The sequence below is a fragment of the Panicum virgatum genome, chromosome 8K (genome assembly GCF_016808335.1).
Source record: "Panicum virgatum strain AP13 chromosome 8K, P.virgatum_v5, whole genome shotgun sequence".
Classification (NCBI taxonomy): domain Eukaryota; kingdom Viridiplantae; phylum Streptophyta; class Magnoliopsida; order Poales; family Poaceae; genus Panicum; species Panicum virgatum.
Window position 1 is genome coordinate 28,065,499 of NC_053143.1, and position 24,039 is coordinate 28,089,537.

General features: G+C 48.2%; 1 protein-coding gene across 5 annotated transcripts; it reads left to right on the top strand.

The window, feature by feature from the left end:
* Positions 1–307: 307 nt before the first annotated feature.
* LOC120644340 (putative pentatricopeptide repeat-containing protein At5g52630) lies at positions 308–3,566 on the top strand. Of its 5 annotated transcripts, none has more exons than XR_005663636.1 (3): positions 308–554; positions 704–3,006; positions 3,341–3,566. XR_005663636.1 is itself a non-coding variant. In XM_039920954.1 (2 exons), exons 1-2 carry the CDS (start codon positions 429–431, stop codon positions 2,903–2,905), a joined length of 2,328 nt encoding a protein of 775 aa, XP_039776888.1. In that variant the 5' UTR covers positions 308–428; the 3' UTR covers positions 2,906–3,243. The 5 variants fall into 5 exon arrangements, 2 of the variants coding, with proteins under 2 accessions (XP_039776888.1, XP_039776889.1); XR_005663637.1 differs by having other exon boundaries at positions 3,347–3,566; XR_005663638.1 differs by having other exon boundaries at positions 308–551.
* Positions 3,567–24,039: the final 20,473 nt, after the last annotated feature.

The following is a 24,039-nucleotide window of genomic DNA, read 5'->3' on the forward strand; positions in this document are numbered from 1 at the left end:
AGATTCTTAAAATGACTTATAATTTGGAACGAAGGGAATAGGTCGTTAAATGATCTAAATGGCCCCTTGGTAAACTAAAGATGGAACCGAGAAGAGAGTAACGAGTTTTAAAGTCAGTGCTCTGTAATTTTCCGCATAGCAATTCCTCCGATCTCTGCCCTGCAGATGCATATGGATTATCCTTTTCTAAGTTGGCCATGGGCAAACTTATTGGCCACGCACGCATCTCGAAGCACATCAGGCCTGATCCGCCGTCAGTTGAGATAGCCGCTCGATTTCCCTCCAACACTTGGGCACACCATCCCTTATCAGTGTTATCCCCTTCGTCCACACCTCGCCGCCGACCACAAGAACTCATGGAATCCTCCTCCCTCCCGCGCCGCGGCTGATGCTCCCGTCGCCTCTCCCTTCTGACCCCGCGCCCGCCAATGGCATCCGTCCCCTCCCTCGCCGTCTCCGGCGGGGCCGCCGCTGCCTCTGCCACTTTCCCGTCGGCTGCCGGCGCTGACGCCCGAAGGCCGCCGCCCAGCTCCGTCGCCGTTGCTGACAAGGTGGTCGGACTCCCTCTTCGCCCTCTGCCCCCAGTTTAATCCGATTTGCTTCTGTTCTGTTATGCTTAGTCTGCTCATCAAAAAGCCAAAACTGCAATCTTTCAGAACAGCTACTGATCGATTGGCTCACCCATTTACTCCCAACTGTGCAGAGCAACTCGAATGGCGGGAGCATCCAAGTGGCGCAGAACAGCGGCGGCATGGAGGCGCCGCTGCGTCCCCTTGATGTGGAAGAAGCGATGGGCATGCTCAGGGAGGGGAAGACGGTGCGGTCGGCGATGTACGTGCCGCTCCTGCACCAGTGCGTCGAGGCCGGCAGCCTCGGCAACGCAAGGGCCGTGTACGGGCACATGGTGAAGACGGGGACCGGTTCGGACATGTTCGTCGCGACGTCTCTGGTGAATGCCTACATGCGGTGCGGGGCGAGCCGGGACGCGCGCACTCTGTTCGACAGAATGCCAGACAAGAACGTCGTGACGTGGACAGCGCTCATCACGGGGTACACCCTCAACTCGCAGCCGGTGGCGGCGCTGGAGGTGTTCGTTGAGATGCTGGAAGACGGGAGGTACCCTTCGCATTTCACGCTGGGCGCGACGCTGAGCGCGTGCTCTTCTTCAGAAAACATTGGCCTGGGCAAGCAGGTTCATGGATATACGATTAAGTACGGCGCTGAATCGATCACGAGCATTGGGAATTCCCTCTGTCGATTGTATACCAAGTCTGGAAGCTTGGAATCAGCTATGAGGACTTTCCGGAGGGTCCCCAACAAGAACGTCATCACGTGGACAACAATGATATCTGCCTGCGCTGAAGATGAGAACTTTGTGGATCTTGGACTGACATTGTTCCTTGATATGCTTATGGATGGAGTGGTGCCAAATGAGTTTACCTTGACGAGTGTCATGAGCTTGTGTTGTACAAGGCTAGATTTGAACCTAGGCAAGCAAGTCCAAGCCTTCTGCTTCAAAATTGGTTGTGAAACGAACCTTCCAGTAAATAACTCGACGATGTACCTCTATTTGAGAAAGGGTGAAACCGAGGAGGCCATGCGGTTGTTTGAAGGAATGGACGGTGTCAGTATTATCACTTGGAACGCGATGATCTCGGGCTACGCTCAAATCATGGAGACAGCTAAGGATGATCTCCATGCTCGATCTAGAGGGTTCCAGGCGCTCAAGATTTTTCTCAACCTCAAGCGGTCTTCATTGAAGCCAGATTTGTTCACCTTCTCAAGCATCCTCTCTGTTTGCAGTGCCATGATGGCCCTGGAGCAGGGTGAGCAAATCCATGCTCAAACGATAAAGACTGGTTTCTTGTCAGATGTTGTGGTTAACAGCGCACTGGTGAACATGTATAACAAGTGTGGATGCATTGAAGATGCAACTAAAGCATTTGTTGAGATGTCAACACGGACTCTTGTCACATGGACTTCTATGATCTCAGGGTATTCACAACATGGCCGACCCCAGGAAGCGATACAACTCTTCGAAGACATGAGGTTTGCTGGGATAAAACCAAATGAAATCACATTTGTAAGTGTGCTTTCAGCCTGCAGCTATGCTGGTTTAGTAGATGAGGCTGAGCGCTACTTCAACATGATGAAGGAAGAGTACAAAATAGAGCCTGTTCTGGACCACTATGGGTGCATGATTGACATGTTTGTGCGCTTAGGCTGGTTGGATGATGCATTTTCCTTCGTCAAAAGGACGGGTTTTGAACCAAATGAGGCCGTCTGGTCCAGTTTGGTTGCTGGATGTCGGAGTCATGGAAACATGGAGCTTGCCTTCTATGCTGCTGATAGACTACTCGAGCTCAACCCTAAAGGCATCGAAACCTATGTATTACTGTTGAACATGTACATTTCCACTGGGAGGTGGCATGATGTTGCAAGAGTACGGAAGCTGATGAAACAAGAGGATCTAGGAATCCTTAGGGATCGCAGCTGGATTACGATCAAAGACAAGGTCTGTTTCTTCAGAGCTAATGACAAGACTCATGAACAAAGTGACGACCTGTATCAACTGTTAGAGAATCTGCTGGAGAAAGCTAAAACCATTGGCTATGAACCTTACCAGAATGCAGAGTTGTCTGACAGTGAGGATGACGAGAAATCTGCTGCAGGTTCCCTAAAGCACCACAGTGAGAGGTTAGCTGTTGCACTGGGTTTGCTCCAAACACCTCCAGGCGCAACAATTCGCATCACAAAGAACATTACTATGTGCAGGGACTGCCACAGCTCAATTAAGTTCTTTTCATTACTTGCAAACAGAGAGATTGTTGTCCGTGACAGTAAACGCCTTCACAAGTTCAAGGATGGCCGATGCTCTTGTGGGGATTTTAGTTCACTATTGTGAGCACAGGAACCTGGAAATTTTAGCAATATCCTTCTCCCAAGCCTCAGGATTTTTGTCCTGGGAATAGGTCACACCCTGCATGGAATTTTGTTTGATGCAAGGTAATCTGAGCTGATCACTCTGCACTCCTGCAGTGAGTTTGTAGATTTTCGTCTGAAAGTAAATTTTGTTCAGTCAGCATCTGTAACACGACCCAAAAACTCAGATCAGATTTACCAAATATGGCTACACGGTTAGCATTATAGGAGGGTTAATATCTTTGTAACTTTTGTAAATGCTGCCCACTGATAGGATCAGATTTCCTGTTTGAATTTACAATTTTGAGATTAACCGCCCCATCCTTTGGCCTCTATTCTAAGTGGAAATTCTTAGTGCGATTAAAATAGCTATTTCCTGACACGATTTCTTCTAAGAAAACAATACCATTATTTGCAGTTACAGGCTTAGCGCTGATGAAAACCGAGAACTATGATTTGCATCTAAATTGGCTTCTGAAGCTGGCTACCTGACTGAACAATTCAGCGATATTTCCGTATAGCTACAGTTGCAGGCTACTGCACCATGTAATAATGAGCTAGTTTTTTTATGTTAAGTTTATAGGGTATTTTTGAGCAAGGTATAAACAAATATCTTGGAAATAGATTTACACAGACTAGTAAAAGTAAGACAATCAAATCCTAACTGGGCCGCGCAGGCAGGAATGAAACTAACTGGATCATGTGTCTGGTGGGCCGCACGAGTTGGTATTCCTGCGCGGCTCGAGGCCCAGCTACTCTCCTGTCCTGCATGGACTCAACATGGCCTCTACTCTACAACGCCTTGTTCATTTCTATGTTTTCCTTTCCATGCCGTTTTATTTCAATGTCGGTATCATCTAAAGATTTGAATTCAATAAAGTAAAAAATGCCAGTTTGGATCGTCTCATTTGTGAGGAATTAGAATCCGCTTAATAATGGCTTAACATTAGACATCCCATCACTTCCAAAGTTTAGATATAAAGTCTATCCCAAATTCGGAGGTCCTTGGTTTGACTCCCAGTGGGAGCGAGTTTCATGCTAATGTTAAAAAAATCACATCGCTTGCCTACACCGCAAAGCACATGGAAATATGTCCCAACCCAACCCGGCCTGCTCTCACACAGGTTACGGTATGGGTTATCGCACCCCTATGTAAGGGTAGGGCAGTGATTCAGGAGTTTTCTCGGCCTGCATGAGAGATCTTCTTACATTAATACTCGGGGTGGCTTGCCCCTCACAGGTCGAGCTTTTCTAGAGCTTTGTTATAATAATTGTAAAGTACCACACAGTACTTTAAGGTATTCTATTTTTCGTGGCCGTTGATGTATGGAAGGTATTTTCAAAAATTCAATTAATAGCGCGAAGGTGGTCCCACTCTCTTTGACACTTGGTCCCACATTTTTTGTACCTCCAAATACTTTAGTCTAAATACTTTCTACCTTAATCACCATACGATTTTGTCACATGGACGGCTCTTATTTTTTTCCAATCATTATAAAAATTATAGCATATAAGTATCCCTCGTATGGCCAACAATAGTATACAAATATGTTTCATATATAATCATATTAGTCTAATAAATTTATATCTAACTTATGATTATTAGAATGGAATTCATTTCTAAGATTCCAAACGGACCGGCCATAAATTTTTCGCCCAAGCCGAAGTCGAGGTTGTAAGAACAGCCCAATTTGCACTCGGTTTAAGTGAAAATTATTGATTAATCCACTAAGATGAGAGTTGACACGTGTCCGTCTCTCGACACGCCACATGTTAATCCACATATTAGAGGCACTTAATCAACACAATTCACCTAAAATGACCGCAAATCCGGTAGTCCCGGTACGTGTTTGCCACATGCCCAGGATTAAGCACACGTACCGTTATACAAGCACGTACATTGCCGATGATCCACAAAGAGCAGTTTTACACATTTAATATTACAAGTTCGATATAGGAGGGTTCAACTAACTTCCATTACAAGCCTTGGGCTCACGAAACTCATATTAAACAGAAACTTAAAGTTTATTGCATTTACATGCTCTCACGGAGCTCGATTACGATGAAGACTTACTAAAGTAATGATGCCTTGCTCAAGGACATCATTACAGCCACAACGACCTACTCCCCCGCATTTGGATCAGCGGGTTAGAAGTGGTCGAACACCACTTCCGGTTCACTTGCAACTAGGTTTAGAAAGCAACCTGAGTACAAAAGGTACTCGCAAGACTTATGCGATTAAATAAACAAGGATCATGCAAAGGCTCAAATCAAAGCTTTAGGGTTAAGTAATTATTGCATAGCAAGAGCTCTCTAAATTATCACCTAGCAAGATTAATTGTTCTTGCCCAAACCCCAAAAGTTTTAGTTGATTAAAAGCATAATATATGAACGATCATAGAGGTGGCAAGAACCACTCCAACATATCCGAAACTCTCTACGAGGAATTCGATGAACCAAGAGCTTGCTCATATCCGAGAGCGCGACAATTCGAATTGATTAAAACCTTGCAAGGGTGTACTACTTTACCCACACGACACGAGGACCATGCGACTCACCCAACCGATCACGCCGGGCAAGGGGGTACTCACGTCAACAGTTCCCAACAAGGCTCGATCATTGAACTTCACACCTAACTTACGCGTGGAGTAACTTAGGTCCACCGGGGACACCTCTAAACTTTCCTACACCTAGGTCCACCGGGGACACCCCTAAGCCTCCCTACATAGCCCTTTGCCACGTATCTAGGACTGCACATCAATGATCAAGTCAAAGGAGGTAATTGGCTTATCCATACCATTATATTGGATATGTGGTAGCATGAAAAGTTGCTCAAAGTCAATGGCATCCATGGACGGTCCTTAAATGATCTAAGTGGACTATGCCCTAGTGACAACATTCTCTAGGCCATACCATTCCGCTTGAATCTCCGTACTACTACCAACATTACCCCAACGAACCAGTGCAATCAAGGATTATCGGTAAGTGTGATACTCCAAGACATTCCTCCTAACAAGCGATATAGGTATTCTAAGCAGGACTAAGCATCTAGTCAAGTTAAGTAATTCATTGACTAACAAGTGGCAAGGACATGGATAACAATTCAAGAAAGGGTAATGCAAGAGAGTAGGTACCAAAATGCAATACATACATACTATACATATATAGCTCAACAATACCCAAGTGGAATAGCTAAACTAAATCAGATTAGATAGGTGCAAGGAATATGCTTAGCTGCTTGCCTTGGTTAACTTCGGGCTCGACCGCGAACGGGACTCCGGGCTCGGGCTCAACGGACTCGTTGGACTCCACAGGTTTGACCTCCGACGATTCGGTCACTATAATGCATGAATGAGATGCATACATTAGCATAATACTATGCTTATGCACGAGTGATATGGCATGAACAAAGAATGTCACAACGCGATGATGCACAAACGTAACACACGCGATGACAACGATCCCTCAACGCGAACGAGGAAGCTAGAGCAAGAACCAAGAAATGAACTTACACAACAAGCATAAATCACAATTTAAATTGAGCATGTAGAGGACATCACAAGGAACTCATGAAAAATGGTTTTGTAGCAAAAGCATTTTCCTATAATTAATCATAAATAGATCAATTTTCAGCCACTCTAAACAAGTAAATTCGGAAAAGGCATGCAAACTTAACTAAACAAAACTAAGAAAATTATCATAGATACTAGGCATGAACACAAGGCTAACAAAACTGGTTTTGCCATTTTATCACTTTTCAGCAAAAAGTTCTACCCTAAACCATTTCTAGATAGAGCATAGAAAACCACACCAACAATTTAACAAAAAGCAAGAAAACATACAAAATAACATTTTTCCTAAGTAGATCTCAGCGATACAAACCCAACAAAACAAGTTTCATATTTTTCAGAGCTATACACAAATTTCTACGCATTTTTCAAGTTTGCAGACAAATAAAGCATAACAAAACCCTAGCAAAAATGCTAGATGCACCCCGTAGAGCCGGCCCAGAGGCCGACAAGCGGGGCCCATGGGCCAGGGACCCACCCGCCAGGTCAAGGCAAGGCACGCGCCTTGACCTGCGCGTGGGCGCGGCCACGGCGTCGCGCGGTGCGCGCGCGCACGCGTCGCGCGCGGCGACAGCGAGCGGCGGCGGCGCGAGGCGTCGCGGCGAGGTGGGGCCGGAGCAGGCCGGGGGAGGCGCGCACGGCGATGAGGAGGAGGTGGTGGACCTCACCGGCAATGGTGCGGACGGGGAGCAGCGGCGAGCGGGCGGCGCGGTGCGTTGGGCAGCGGCGGGCGGAGGCGCTCGCCGGCGGCCCAGCAGGGAGGAGGAGGAGGAGGCCGGGTGAGGGCCCGAATCGGTCGAGGATGGGGAGTGTTAGGTGGCGCGCACGCTAGATCGAGGAGGACCTCACCGGCAGTGGCAAATCGCGGCCGGCAGCGGAGGTCCAGGCGGCGGCAGTGGTGGAGCAGAGCTAGGGTTTGGGGGGAGGGAAGAAGGGGCTGGTCGGGCGCGGATAAGGAGAGGACTAGCGAGTGGATGACGCTGCGGATAAGGATGCACGCAGAATGAGGATGGATGGTGCGTGGCACGAGGTTGGCCGGCGGCGGCGACGCGTGTGGTGCGCCGAGCAGAACAGAGAGGAGGAGAAGGGGAGGCTGACGGGTGGGCCCGGGCGAGGAAAATAAATGGTTCAAGTTTGAAATTCGAAACGAAGGTGTTGCCTTGCTCAAAAATTCACCAAATTTTTATTGGAGATAGATAAAATCACTAAGAATACAATACAACAAGAATCACTCAAAAAAACTTTTGTAATTTGGTTGCAGCAAAAAGAACAAAGAGACTATTTTTGAAATTTCCTAGAATTTCGTGGCTCGGTTCAAAAGTCATAAAATCCTACAAAAATATTTTTAAATCAAAATTTCAAATCTAGTATTTAAATAAAATTTTTGGGGCCAAGTTGCATAACAAAATTTTAACTTCCTTAACAAACACAAATTCATACATACACAAAATTGAATTCAAAACAAAGCACACATGCACATGATGCTCCTTTATACCTTAATGATGCTTATGATGATGTTGTTTAAGTGTTAAGTATGTTTTTATATTTGGGGTTGTGACAGAGGTAACATATTTTCCTTAGCCTTATGTATTTTCATTGACTTAACTGGATAAATGCCAGGTTGGATCCCAAAGCAAACAATTTTGAAAGAATCCCATACAAAATCCTTTTGGAACTTGACATAATCATTAAATGCCCTTGACTGAAGAAACTTTTCTAGGACACATCAGTGTGTCGATCAGTCACCCTCTAATAAGCTCGGATCCGAATAAATTCTGTGGCCATCTTCTGATCTGATCGATCATGAATTCATGATGAACCAGTGCAGCTTCGCTGTATTATTGCAAACACCTTTCTCTGCTTAGACATGACTGATCTGGACTAAAATCTCCCAGATAACGACAATTCCTGTCATCGGGATGCCTGCTAATTCGAACACGTCAGCATTGTGTGCAGGCAATTAACACTTCCAATTGTAGCAAAATGTGCGAGCCACAGGAACCGCATGCATCTACAACGGCTGATGTGGCTAAAATGACAATTCAGGGGTGCTGCTGATTAAGGTAGCTGTGTGAGCTCAGCAGGCTAACCATTTTCAGGACTCAGTGAGGTTCGAAGTGGAATAACAAATATTCTTTATTGTTTTTCTTCTTTTTTTGTTAATTCATGCATCATTTTCACAAGAAAATATATTTACAGGAGATCATCGTGACGTCAAAGTTACGTGTGGTTATTTCCAGACAGCCACATCATTTGCCTTGGTAAAATCTGTTGCTTATTGGAACATCAGTACAGCACTCCAATATAGTGTGGATGAACGTTTTTGGATGTGGAGGTTGAACAAGAACTATTGGTAGTATTTCGTTAAAATCTGTTGGTGAATTTGATTGGTTATTTGGTTTCTGATAAACAACTTGATTCCTAATTAATGTGGGAGAAAATTATAGATGCTTTTTATTGGGTTTTGACTGCCACAGCCTTTCGATGTTCAAATAAAAAATATCAACCGTGTAACGAGTATTTTGAAAGAGGTACTTGTCTACTTCATTTTTTACACCATATCACGCCCTAGGATAACTGTTTACAGATATAATTCTAGAAGTAATTCTGTACTTTGTCCTACCACCAAGTCAGACAGTATAAAGGCAGGACGTATCATTCTCAACTAAAGAGATGTTTAGAATTAAGAAAATAAAACAATGTATCTTTGAGTTAAAAAACGATGTTTAGAAAGTACTAGATCACATCACCATATTTGTGCCTCTTACAAAATCCTAGGGCGGGGCCAGGATTTAGAAGGTGGGTATTCCACTACTACAGAATAGGTTTCTTGGTCCAGACCATTAGTCCCGGCTGCCTTTGGGCCCGAGACCAAATAGTGCTTTAGTCCCGGGTCCAAAGGCTAGTCGGACAGCGTGGGGGTACAGAGGACTTTTGTTCCGATTGGAGCCACTAACCGGAACCGAATGCCATACATTTGTCTCTGTTGGTGGTTCCAATCGGGACGAAAGACCATTGGTTCCAGTTGGAGGCACCAACCGGGGCAAATGTGTGGCCTTGGGTCCCCGTTGGTGGCTCCAACCAGGACAAAACAGCCCCAATCTTTTATCTCCCTTCTTCCTCCCTCTGCTCGAGCCATTCAGCTCAGTGTTCTTGTTGTTCTTGGCTCGGGTGGAGGGAATTCTTGCCCATTTCCTTCACGATTTGTGAAGACTCTTTGATTCTATGTCCATTCAACAGCTGTAAAGGTTAGGAGCTTGTTCCTCTCATCATTCATTTCTTGTGTAGCTCATTTTTTATGGTTTAGAAATAGAGAAATGGGAGGTTTTTAGCTTGGGAAAGTTCCCTTGATTACCAAGCTACGACGATAACATCCTGCACTCCCGGGGTCACCGAATGACCCGGGATTGTGAATCTCTAACCTGGCCAACTGGCTTTGAGAGTTTCGAAGACGAGTTCGGCGCAACCCGAATTCCTCAGGGGTGCGCCTGCCACCACTCTCCCCTGACACACAACTCCTACAGTCTGGTACCGCATAGCTAGAAATGGATGGAACCCCTGCCCATTCTGGGGTAAGTGGTGCGTACGGTAACATAGTCTCACTAATCATTGTTACCGCATATGTCCTTACATGCCGAGGCGAGCATCTTCGTGTGCAACCCACTGCAGTGGTCCTGTAACATCCAAATTGAGCAAAGGGCAAAGTACGCTTTCTACATGGAAATGCGTAAAATTGATAGATAAAATTAACCTTTTTGATCCAATGCTCAAATGGACTAATGGATATGGTGGTTGCGTAGAGCTCGTTGAGTACATTCCGTTTGATTATTTGCATGTTGCATTTGGAGTTTGGATCAAAAAGATATAGTGTTTTTAGCTGCAAGGCGGGCGGGCCATGCTACAGTGCCCGCGCGTTACAGTGCGAGCTACAGTACCCCTCCCCTTTCTAAACCCTAGGCCATCGCCTCTCCCTGCGCCGTCCTTTGCCGTGACCAGATCGAGAAAAGAGAGAGAAGAGGGAGAGGAAGAGAAGAGAAGAGAAAGGAAACTAGGGCACATCTTCGTCGATCCTCGCTGTTCCTCTTCATAAACCGGTTAGGGTTCCTCTACTCTTTCCGTTTTTCCCATCTCCATGGCTCTTTTTTGCTGTTCATGGTGGTGCCGCCTTGTGTGGTGTAGTGCAGCGAGGTTCGATGCAAGGAAGAAGGGGAAATGGACTGGAATCGCCGTAATTTTTGTCGTCATCGCCTTCGCCCTTGTTGTTTGCAAGGGGAACCCCTAGGTGAGACATGCCCTTGCTGTAGAACATGTTTCCCCCCTGGTTTTAGAAGTTTTTAGCTCTTGGGAGTAGCGGTATTAGTCGCCTTTTGGATTAGGATTAAGGTTTTGTCCTCGTCGCTTTTCTCAGCACGTCATCAACCTGTGCAGTTTCTGTTCGTGGCAGTTTTTCGTACTCTTAATGATCTCAAAAAAATATCAAACCTTTATATGAGTTGGAGAAGAGTTCGAGATATTTCCATGGCCATAGAGAACACCTCAATCTGATTTAAGATAAGGGATAAACTAAGGTTGGAATCTGACAGTTTTTCAGTCTCGTAATTCTGAGCAGTATCTATTAACCTGAAGTTTAGGAAATCTTAATGGCGGTTTTGGACTTTAAGGTAGTTAAAAGAGATGTAGATAATTTTATAAGCTTTCCAGATTGGTAAAGATCATATCCATCAGAATTTTGGAGCTTCAGTTATGACTCTTTCAATAGAACTGTTCTGAATCTATCAGAATGTCAGATTAAGGTTTACCTCGATTATACCCAATGATATTGATTTTTCCTACACTTTTTGATAATTACAAAGTTGTAGGATATGAAGTTATCTTTCTTGTGAATATCAGAATTTTTCACCATCAGAATCAAAGACTCCAAAAAAGAGAAGCAACAGTGCTGCTGTTTTTACTAGATTAGCATATCTTGATGTGAGCATGTCAGGACTACTGCTGCATAGGGCATAGGAGTGGAAGGTCGGAGGCCGCGGGCTCGGCTCCCGGTGGCGGTGAGAGCGCGATGCCGTCCTGGCAGCCGGCATCAAGCAGAGGACCGTGTGCGTGGGAGCAGGGGAGACACAAGACGCTAGAAGATCCAAATGATCTTCAGCATAACCTCCATTAGATGTTGAGTACAGAAGTTATAGTAAACAAAGTACAACCAACTCTATTACAATTTGAACTACAAAGTAACTAGCAGATCGTGGGTACGCTCCTCCTCTTCAGCCATGACGCCGACGCTCGTACACTCTTCCAACCATGACATCTCTCCCTCCCTCAGGAAATAGCTCGTCCTCGAGCTGGAAGTCAGGAAACGCTGCGCGAAAATCGGTCACTGGTTCCCAGGTTGCATCTGCAGCAGAGAGTCCTTCCCACTTGATGAGGACATGCCACACACCACGTCGTAGCTGAGAATGTAGCACGCGTTCTGGAGTTTGAAGGAGGCAGCCGTGCTGTAGTGGAGGTAGAGACGGCGTGGCTGTCGGTGGAGTGCCATGAAAGGGTTTGAGGACCCCAACATGGAACACGTCGTGGATGCGCGCAGCCGCAGGTAACTGGAGTCGATATGCAACATCGCCCATGTGCTGAAGGATCTGAAAGGGCCCAGCATATTTTGGACTGAGTTTACCTCTTATTCCTGGCAGCAGGGACTGCATGGGACGATGAAGTATCCTCAGCCAAACCCAGTCACCAACAGCGAATTCCAACGTGTGATGTTTGGCATCATAATATTTTTTTGCATATTCTTGTGCTTGCAGGAGCCTTTCATGGACGTCATTGAGGAACTCGTCTCTATTCTTCATGAGAGTGTCCACTGTTTCTGTTGCTGCTGTGTCTGCAGAGTATGGGAGCAACAGCGGGGGTGGCCTACCATACACCACTTGGAACGGTGTAGCACGCAGAGCCGAATGGAATGAAGTGTTGTAGCAGAATTCTGCCCAAGGGAGCCAATCCAGCCATGCACATGGTCGATCACCGGTGATGCAGCGCAAATACATTGCTATGGTCTTGTTTACCGCTTCCGATTGGCTGTCAGTCTGTGGGTGGAACGCTGTGCTCATACGAAGTTGTACCCCTACAATTTTGAATATGTCACGCCAAATGTGCCCAGTGAAGACTGGATCTCTATCACTGACAATAGACGTAGGAAATCCATGTAGACGAACTATGTCATTGAAGAAGGCTTTGGCAACTGATGAAGCTGTGTAGGGATGTCCCAGGGGTATGAAATGAACGTATTTGGAAAAACGATCAACCACTGTCAGAATCACACTTTTACCATGCACTTTGCGTAGGGCTTCCACAAAGTCGATGGAGATGTCTGACCAAACTTGTGACAGCACCGGTAGAGGCTGAAGCAATTCGGCTGGGTGTAAGTGCTCAGTTTTATTACGCTGACATGTTGCGCAAGCTCTCACAAAGTCACGAACAACCGAGCGATCTTGATCAAGGACAAAATCATGGCGTAGGTGGTGCAGTGTCTTCTGAACACCTTCATGGCCGGCTGTGTGTGCTAGCTGAAGGACTGTTTGTAGGAAAGCTGAGGTTGGTGGTACATATACCCGGTTGCCTTTTTTGATAAGACCATCTTGGACGTGCCACAGATTACCCCTTTGCTGCACAATATTGTCTCTGAGCTGTATGAGCTGAGCATTGTTCTGAATTTCCTTTTGCAATTCTGAAAACAGCTGAAATGTTGGGGCCGAGAGCAATTGAAGTTGAGGTTCTTACTGATCGCGTCGAGAAAGGGCATCGGCGACTGTACTAAGTCTTCCAGGTCTGAATTCCACAACAAAATCATATCCAAAGAGCTTGCTGATCCACTGATGCTGTGGTACAGTTGAAAGACGCTGATCCAGCATAAATTTAAGAGCATAATGATCAGTCCGAACAATGAACTGACGGCCCCAGAGATATGGACGCCAGTGTCTTACTGCTTGAACTAAGCCAATGAGTTCTCTTTCATATGCAGAAACTTTCAGATGGCGAATTGCAAAAGGTTTACTGAAAAAGGCCAAGGGTCCATCACCTTGATGTAAAACAACTCCAAACCCGGTTCCTGATGCATCACAGTCCACAATGAATGACTTGCTGAAATTAGGGAGGTGCAACACAGGAGCTGTACAGAGAGCCTTTTTTAACTCGTTGAATGCTGATGTGGCTGTTTCATTCCATTGGAAGGCATCTTTGCGCAATAGTTGAGTTAGTGGAGCTGCAATTAACCCAAAGTTTTGTATGAAACGCCTATAATATTCAGCGAGTCCGAGGAATCCACGCAGACCTCGAGCAGACTCGGGTTGGGGCCAATTTTGAACTGCTGAGATTTTGTCACTATCCATGACTACCCCTGCAGCTGTAATAATGTGCCCAAGGTATGCAACCGACGTTGTGGCAAAAGCACATTTTGAGCGTTTAACTTTCAGGTTGTGTTCCCTTAGCACAGACAAGACAGCCCTTAAGTGAATTAAATGTTCTGACCATGAGGAACTGTAAATTAGAATGTCATCAAAGAATACTAAGACACATTTGCGGAGAAAAGGTTGCAAAACTGTGTTCATCAAGCTTTGAAAAGTGCTTGGAGCATTGGTGAGACCGAAATGCATGACCAAAAACTCATAGTGACCTTGATGTGTCCTGAATGCTGTTTTTTCAATGTCATCTGGATGGACTCGAATTTGATGGTAACCTGACCTTAAGTCCAACTTGGTAAAGAAGCGGGCGCCATGAAGCTCATCAATTAATTCTTCCACAATTGGAATAGGAAATTTGTCTTTCACAGTTTGATTGTTAAGGGCTCTATAGTCAACACAGAATCTCCATGATGCATCTTGTTTCTTGACCAAGAGAACTGGAGCTGAGAATGGTTAGGTGCTTGGTCGAATTATGCCTTGCTTGAGCATGGTGGCACACTGTGTTTTGAGCTCATCCTTTTGAAGTTGAGGATACCGATATGGTCTAACTGCTGCTGGTGCTGTTCCCAGAAGTAGATGGATTCTATGGTCACAAGGTCGAGAAGGTGGCAGACCTGCTGGTTCCTCAAAGACATCCGCAAAGGAAGAAAGCAGGTTGTCCAGAAGAGGTTTGTCATCCTTGCTAATGGCATGCAAAGTACTAGTGGACGGAATGTCCCACCTTGTTGACCCAATGCCTTTCCAGAGAACACGCTTGCCCAAATGCCAAAAAGCCATGCACAAATCATCAAAGTCCCAAAGGATTGGCCCTAAAGTGCGAAGGAAATTTACCCCAAGCACCATGTCATAGCATTCCAAAGGAATGGTGTAGCAGTCAATCGTGAAGAATTCTTTGCCAATGCGTATAGCAACATCCTCAGCTAGGCCACGAGATGAAACTCGATCGCCATTGGCCACTACTACATTGACACCACGGCTGTTGGTGAAGTTAAGGCCAATATGCTGAGCTGCTGGACCACTGATGAAATTTGATGATTTCCCATGCGCACTTTAACTTGCATAGTGTCAGCTTGCCTAATTCCTGTAAGAGCGTGAAGTGAGAACAACGGGGGCATGTCTTCAGTAGGCTGATCATCTTCACTTTGTTGAGCTTGGTCATCAAAATCAGACACTTCCAAATAGAACAAGCGCTGACATTTGTGACCACGCACATATGGTTCATCACAATTGTAGCACAGACCTTGACGTCTGTGTTCTGTCATCTCAGCGGGTGTGAGGCGTTTGAACGGGCGAGGTGGTGCAGGAATTGAAGGTGTTGCTGCTGCTATTGTCGAGGACAGTGATGGTGGTGCCAATGCAGCGCGAGGTGGCAGCCTTTGTTGGTGGCTTGGCATGGCTTGGTATGAAGTCGCACGCCGCTCATATGCTCGCACCAAGGACATGGCTTGCTGAAGATTTGTCGGCGCTTGGAGCTCGACGTCTGTCCGGTGCAGATCAGGGAGCCCACCAGTGAATGGTTGAACTTGTTGGATTGGTGAGAGGTAACCAGCATGAGCCATGCGGGCTTGGAACATCCCCTGGTACTCAGCTACCGAGCCACGGAACGGCAGGCGAGCAAGGTCTGCAAGATGATTGGCACATAATGGTGGCCCGAAGCGCTGTTGGCAAAGCGAGCGAAACAGCGGCCACTGAATGGTGTTGATGTTGCCGGTGTCTCGCTCAAGCATGTAGAACCAGTGCTGGGCAACACCCGTCATGTGGAAAGATGCAAGGCCAACCTTCTGATGCTCACGAGTGTGTTGAGCACGGAAGAAATGTTCGCAACGTTAACCAGCCCAAAGGGTCTTCTTTGCCGTCATATGTGGGAAAGGAAAATTTGTAGTAGCGTGGAACACCGAGATCGTCATCATGATCGTCTGCAGTGTTGTGGAGATGGAAGTAATGGGGGTTAATTTGTGGAATTGGTGATGGCGAATGAGGAAAGGGAATCTGTGTGATAGGAATTGTGGGAAAGATTGTTGTGGCGGCAGTGGTGAGGATGGATGTGGCCACCGGCGCAATCGACGGATTGGGGAAAGTAGTGGGGTGCGGTGGTGGAAAGGACGGCCCGATGGTGGAGGATGGCATCACCCCTTGGAGGAATGGCAGAGTAGGCCTACCGAGCTTGTCACACCCGATTTTAAGAATAAAACCAAATGCATAACTATATGTATGTCAGGATCAAGTTTCATACATATAGAGACATTATAAGTGAATAATCAGTAACAGTATCACAAAAAAGAGAAAATACAGCAAATAAAAGACTATCAGAGTTATACAGCTTATCCTGGAAATGAAGGGTTCAAACTTCACAGGCAATCGACTGGGGGTTGCGTACGCCTATGTCGCCCTACAACTGGGGTACCCACTCCTACTGTGCCAAGACTCGCGTAGTTATCCGTAACTACGCCCTAAGGAGCTGAGCAGCCGGACTCCTGGGTTCCGACTCCATCTCACCGGACCAACGGTCCCGGACCCGCTTCCCGTTCGGGGACGGGTCCGGTGTCACCACGTGTCCTAGAGGTGGAAATGCTCAGTACCTGTGGCCGCGGACCCGGACCCCCGCAGGTGGGTCCGGGACCTCCACGTGCCATCCGGACTCCCGCAGATGGGTCCTGGACCTCCACGTGCCTATCCGGACCCCCGTGAGCTCTCGGCTCAGCTAGCTGCTCGGGAGGGGTCCGGAGCCGCCACGTGTCACGCGGGCGCAGGCGCAAGCCTTCCGCTGGAAGCTCCCTCACCCATCCGCATTAAGTGCGAGTGGTTGAGGCAGGCTCTGCTGCCGCTAGGCACGGGGCAGCTTTTGTCAGTCCACACTGTGGATCGCCAGTTACCGAGGCGGCTCGTCAGTTACCAAGGCAAGCACTAAAGACGCAGCGCCGCGCCCATGGGCGACGAGTCATGATGACCAGCTACTGACTGGAGCAACAGTGCACGCTGCTACAGTGGACTGAGTCAGTAGTTCGGCGCTTCATCATGACCTCGACGCGCGGCTGCAGAGGCTGGACTCTACTCTGACAGGACAGCTCAAGACCATCCCTGGTCAGAAGCTACGCACGGAAGCCGACGACAAGATCTCCGGATCTGAGGCATTGAAGGCCAAAATGTAGTTTATAATACATCGCCGGGTCCACATGTCGGGGCCCCGCTCAGTGTACGTGCTCCCCTTGGACATATAAAAGGGAGAGTACGCCCGCTAGAACACAAGATCCTAAGACTCTCTCAAGACCCAGCTAGAGAGCGCAAGCAATACAACACACAGTGGACGTAGGGTATTACGCTCCGGCGGCCCGAACCACTCTAAATCTTGCTGTGTTCATCGCGTTCTTGAGTGAGATCGAACTAAGACTAGCTAACCCCCGAGTTCACACCCTCTGGGCTAGGGCGGGTGCCTTCCGCCACCCGGCTGTGGTTTGCAGCACCACGACATTTGGCGCGCCAGGTAGGGGCGCTTTAGCTAGTTTTAGTTCATCTCTTGCTCATCTCCATGGCTCGGATGGTTGAGCACTCCGACCACGACGACATTTGGAGATGACGGAGGGTGTGGCGTCATCCGCGCCACACGCCTCTCGCCTTCCTGCGCCAGGGGCAGCCGTGCCCGTGGAGCAGCCACCGTTGGCAGCGGCGCGCGCTGCACGTCGGCATGAGTCAGGGCGCCCGTCAAGGGCCCCCTCACAAGCTGCGAGCGGCGGAGCGACAAATCCCAGCTCGCAGCATACCTCACTCATGTGAGGAAGCCCGCTCCGGTGGAAAGCCGACTCCGGTCGCACCAAGCCGCTCCGGCGGAAAGCCGACTCCGGTCGCACCAAGCCGCTCCGGCGGAAAGCCGACTCCGGTCGCACCCCCGACTCTACATCTCTGTAAGTCCTACCCTTAGAGGCCCAGTAGGGAATAAAGCCTTTTCCTTTGTAACTAGGTAGTACTTCCGTGTGGTCCAGTCCGGTGAGCCTCCCTCGTGGAGGGGTCCGGACCTCTGCGAACCAGGTTCAGGGAAGCGTACTCACCCTCCGGGGAGGTCCGGAGCCGTGTAGCCGCTTAGCCTGGTTCCGTACCCTAAGCCTGCATGCTCTACCTCCCTAGGGCGAGTACCGTAGTACCTAAGACTGGGGGCCCGGAGGTCCGGACAGCTCCGGCCTCATAAACCCGTGTTCTGGCTTACATCGCACATCTCATGTACATCTAGTTATAAAGGAAAAGTTTATTCTCAGTTCGCCTCTAAGGATGTTACATTCCAATTTCAATTTACGCATTCTGTTTGCGTTAACCCCCACGTGGCTTCTTACTCTTGTGCGGTGATTGTGGTCCGAATTGAGTTGGCTAGTTAGTGACTTAGCTCGAGACCCCTCATGGAAGAGAGGGCTTCGGACCCCTGGGAACCTGCAGGTTCAGGGAAGCGCACTCATTCTCCGGGGAGGTCCGGAGCCGTGTAGCCGCTTAGCCTGGTTCCGTACCCTAAGCCTGCACGCACCACCTCCTGTGAATGAGTGCCGTAGTACCTAGGACTGGGAACCTGGAGGTCCGGACTTTCTCTTAACCTAAAGGCCGGCCCCTTGAGCTCCGTTCACTGAACCTAGCTGTCTATCTCAAAGGATTACAGCCAACAGGATTTGGGACCCGTGGGCACGCTACTAAGCATCTACCTTGAGTCATGGGCAGGTCCAAACGTGATGATGCAGCAGGTGACCCAAAGGATGGACGATGCAGGGCAAGACCCTTGCGGCGCGCACCGCTGGGCGCTAGAAGCAGCCAAGTTGCTCACAGTAGTGGCCCCACCTGCGGGTTCGTTGCCTCTCCCGAGGCGGGCCCGGGGGCCACTGTCGGTACCCTACAACTGGGGTACCCACTCCTACTGTGCCAAGACTCGCGTAGTTATCCGTAACTACGCCCTAAGGAGCTGAGCAGCCGGACTCCTGGGTTCCAACTCCATCTCACCGGACCAACGGTCCCGGACCCGCTTCCCGTTCGGGGACGGGTCCGGTGTCACCACGTGTCCCAGAGGTGGAAATGCTCAGTACCTGTGGCCGCGGACCCAGACCCCCGCAGGTGGGTCCGGGACCTCCACGTGCCATCCGGACTCTCGCAGATGGGTCCTGGACCTCCACGTGCCTATCCGGACCCCCGTGAGCTCTCGGCTCAGCTAGCTGCTCGGGAGGGGTCCGGAGCCGCCACGTGTCACGCGGGCGCAGGCGCAAGCCTTCCGCTGGAAGCTCCCTCACCCATCCGCATTAAGTGCGAGTGGTTGAGGCAGGCTCTGCTGCCGCTGGGCACGGGGCAGCTTTTGTCAGTCCACACTGTGGATCGCCAGTTACCGAGGCGGCTCGTCAGTTACCAAGGCAAGCACTAAAGACGCAGCGCCGCGCCCATGGGCGACGAGTCATGATGACCAGCTACTGACTGGAGCAACAGTGCACGCTGCTACAGTGGACTGAGTCAGTAGTTCGGCGCTTCATCATGACCTCGACGCGCGGCTGCAGAGGCTGGACTCTACTCTGACAGGACAGCTCAAGACCATCCCTGGTCAGAAGCTACGCACGGAAGCCGACGACAAGATCTCCGGATCTGAGGCATTGAAGGCCAAAATGTAGTTTATAATACATCGCCGGGTCCACATGTCGGGGCCCCGCTCAGTGTACGTGCTCCCCTTGGACATATAAAAGGGAGAGCACGCCCACTAGAACACAAGATCCTAAGACTCTCTCAAGACCCAGCTAGAGAGCGCAAGCAATACAACACACAGTGGACGTAGGGTATTACGCTCCGGCGGCCCGAACCACTCTAAATCTTGCTGTGTTCATCGCGTTCTTGAGTGAGATCGAACTAAGACTAGCTAACCCCCGAGTTCACACCCTCTGGGCTAGGGCGGGTGCCTTCCGCCACCCGGCTGTGGTTTGCAGCACCACGACAGCCTAGAACTCAGCAACATCTTCAATAGACTTCACCACAACTTTCTCCTTCTGAGCAGCAGTAAGCAAGGGTGAGTACACTTATGGTTGGTACTCAGCAAGGCCACAAGAAATAACTAGAAAATGATTTGAATCTATCTTTAAGTTAAATTAATCATGTGAGGGTCCAAGCCGCTCATGACGGTGAGCACGGCTGATATATCGGTTTTACACTCTGCAGAGGTTGTACACTTTCACCACAATTCGCGTAAAAGTTCCGAAGAACTTTGAACCCAACCATGGATATGTGATGATCAGGCACAATACCACACTTCCGAGGTGTGATTGCATAGGGACGCTACAAGGCTTTTCCAAAGAATCACTATATGTACGCACTGGTCCCTTGCTTTCTGCGGTACCTCAGAAGACGAAGCTTCCTTCACACGCTCCTCAAATCTCGATAACCCAAAATCCACCAATCAAACGCCCCCAGGCACAACATATAGATCATCTAATTACTTAGCCAAGACCAGAGCCATATGGTACTGTGGTTGTACGATTTTCTTGGGTGGTTCTCCATATTCCAATTAAATAAAGTATCCTTGTAAATAAGCATAGATAGAAGTATGATTAGGGTCACTTGCCTTTATCCAAAGATAAGCTACTCTTATTGCTCTTCAGCTCTTGCTCACTAGGAGAACTTGATCTTCAATCTTCGAATAGCGATTCTTCTATTCGAAGCAATCAACGAGCAATCATACAAAATAGACAAAGTAGATCTAAGAACAATACACCAAAACAAAAGAAAGACTTTAAAAGAGAGTACTAAAGGACAAGGCTCCCTGCTATGGTTACAAGAACGCAAGAAATGTGAAAAACGGAGCTAGAATACAGAAAGTATGAGATAAACGATGAGTTAGGAAATCTAGTCGCGATTAACTATGGACATGAAGGGCTAGCAAAAAGGATTTGCAAGGCACATTAAAGTGTGCTCACAAAGGATAACAAGGTTATAAAACTATTGCACACGTCACAAGGATCACGTGAGCGCAAGTATCGATGAAAATGGAGCTAAAACGAAGAAGTTATAGCCCAAACAAGGTTCTAGGGGCTTATTTGTAAGAGTTTGGAAAGAACAGGGGCTCTGAGTGAAGAAACTGGGGGCTAAAACAAGATTAAACCTAAACTTTAGGGGCTAGCTTGAAAAACTATACACTATGGACGGTAGGTTCTATTTTAGGAAAGTTCAGGGGTTAAACACAGAAAAGAAAGGACTATTTCGCAATTACTTTTGAACTAAGGTGGATCGCGGGTTGATTTGCACTTAACCGAGGGGCTCTTTTGCAAAGTTTCCTGGGTTGACCGGTATGGGTATGGTTGACCTCAGGTCAGATCTAATCTCGTCCGTTGGATCCAGATCCGACGGCTCTGAGCGGTTCGGGCGGTGCGGCGGCGGCGCTGACGACTGCTGGCGGCGGCACACGGCGGCGAGCGGAGGCGGGCTCGCCGGCGTTTGCCGAACTCGGCCATCCGAGCACGGTTTTGAACATGGTTTGCATGGGGAGCACGAGTGCGACTCCGCGAACTCGTTGGCGGGGCCTACGCGGGGCGCAGATGCGGCGGAAGGCGAACGCAGCGGCAGAACGGTGACGCGGAGCTTCATCGAGCTATCCCCGTCGAAGGAGAGCAAGAGAGAGAGGTAAAACAGTCCTGAGGCGTGCCTCACCACGACGCAAAGCTCCGGGGAGGCTCAAGCATAGCGGGAAGGCGGTGGAACAGCGGCGCGGAGCGGAGCTCCGAGCTCCCAACAATGGCGGCGCGCGGCAAGGGTTTGCGCTACGAGGCGGCGGCTGCGGTCGATGCGGGGCAAGGCATGAGGGCGGCGCTATATATAGGGGTGGCCAAGGGCCTCGGCGTGCAGGCCCAAGCGCGCGAGCAGACGTGCCCCGGTCGGACTCGGGCTCGAGTCCGCGCCGTCCACGGGAAGAAGACGTCCCCGATAGGCGGGGCCCGCCTGTCGGTGGCTGAAAGATGGCAGGGGCAGGCCGGGCTGGGGTGGGTGAAAAGGAGGAGTTGGGCCGCCGGGGGAAGAAGGTGGGCCGCGGGAAAAGAAAGAGAGAGAGAGGGGGAGGAAGGGAGATGGGCTGGCTGGGCTGAAAAAGAGAGAGGGAAAAGAAAAAGGTTTTCCATTTTTGAAAAATAATCCAAACCAATTCAATTCAAATTCAAAGTCAAGGAATTCAAATTCGAACAAAACAACAACCAATAAAACAATGCATTGCAGCATGAATGCAACACAAACAAAATGACCTCAAATAATTTTATAGACAATCAATTATTTTATTATTTTTTACCAAATTCCCTGTAAAGAAAATAAATGTTGGGAAAATTTTAAAATTATGAGAAAATTGTTGTTTTATTTTTAATTTCAATCACATCCTGAAATTCAAAAATTTTAGGGTGTGACAGAGCAGCAAGGCGGGGTTTTGCGTGGTGACGGTTGATCCGGCGGCGGCGGTGGCGGCTGGACGACCCTCGACATCGGCGAGACAGGAGGAGAACTGGTGCATCTGCTGTTGAAGAATGTAGATCGCCGTCGTCAAGGTGTCCAAGGCCGAGATTGGAGCGGCGGTGGTGGGGATAGGCGATGCTGATAGCGGCGGGGGTGCGGAAGCTAGCGATGGTGGTGGTGGGGCGGTTGCGGCGGCGGTGGTGGGAGGGCCGATGATGGAAATCTCAGACATCATGGTTGCTGATACCAGATTGTCAGGACTACTGCTGCGTAGGGCGTAGAAGTGGAAGGTTGGAGGCCGCGGGCTCGGCTCCCGGCGGCGGCGAGAGCGCGACGCCATCCTGGCGGCCGGCGTTGAGCAGAGGAGCGTGTGCATGGGAGCAGGGGAGACACAAGATGCTAGAAGATCCAAATGATCTTCAGCATAACCTCCATTAGATGTTGAGTACAGATGTTATAGTAAACAAAGTACAACCAACTCTATTACAATTTGAACTACAAATTAACTAGCAGATCGTGGGTATGCTCCTCCTCTTCAGCCACGACGCCGACGCTCATACACTCTTCCAACCATGACAGAGCACGTTGGGTTCAGATGTAGGATTGCTTTACTTGATGATTTTATTTTAAAGTATGTTTGTTTTGGTGCTGAACTATGTTTGTGAGCAGGTGTTGCACCTTCGGACCGTGCTTAGCTCACGTTCTTGATCTTTGATGAAGGCAAGTAAATGTAGCGATGTGGTCTACTCGCTTTAACTTCGTTATTTGAATTGCCTCCATTCAATTTCAGAAGCTCACACTAGCCAGATAAGATCTGAATTTTACTTTATTTGTGGATTTATATGTTTATCCACTTGTGGCATTGCTCTTGGAGATACAAATTTTGGAGGTACATGAAGTTCATGCATTGCAATCATACTTTTGCACTCTAATATTGAAGATGCATATGAAGAAACCGTAGCCGGATTGGTGCGGTAAGTACCGGTACAGCAACACATGTTGAGATATAGCAATGTGGTTGCAGCCCTCACTTCCTTCCTTGGGATTTGTCGGTAGAAGTGAAGTCATCCATTGCATTGCACCGTTAGCATGTGCATTGAAGCATTCATAATGCGTTGCACAATTTGCATATGCATTGAAGCATCATTATGAAGATCTCTACCTGAAGTTACACTGTCTCATTGTGATGCTCTTTTACATGAATTATTAATCCAATATTTAATCAAATTATTATTTAAATAGCTTGGTTAAAGCAGTTTGCTTGCTGAGGTTTTTCCATAAACCTCACACTTGATTTTTCCCTCACATGTGCTTGAGCTTGGACGTTGCATGCTTGGGATAGGAGTAGCAGCATGTGTGCACACACTTATCAATTTGTGTTGAACGAATATTTTATAATAAAATATTTGGATGCGGTGATTCTAATGTTGTTTGAAATTCTCTCGTGTGGTTGAGTTTGTGAAATATTTATGTCACTCAAGTGAAATTGTGTTAATCTATTTGAACGATTCATGTTGCTTCCGCATACTCTGTTATGTTCTTGTGCTGCAGTGTAGTAATTCTCCAGAGGATTGATGTGTTTTTCTTCCGGGGTGTTACAGGTCTGCTAAAGGCACCCATTACAGGTAACGCCTCTCCAAACTCTGCAAATAACACAGTGTCCT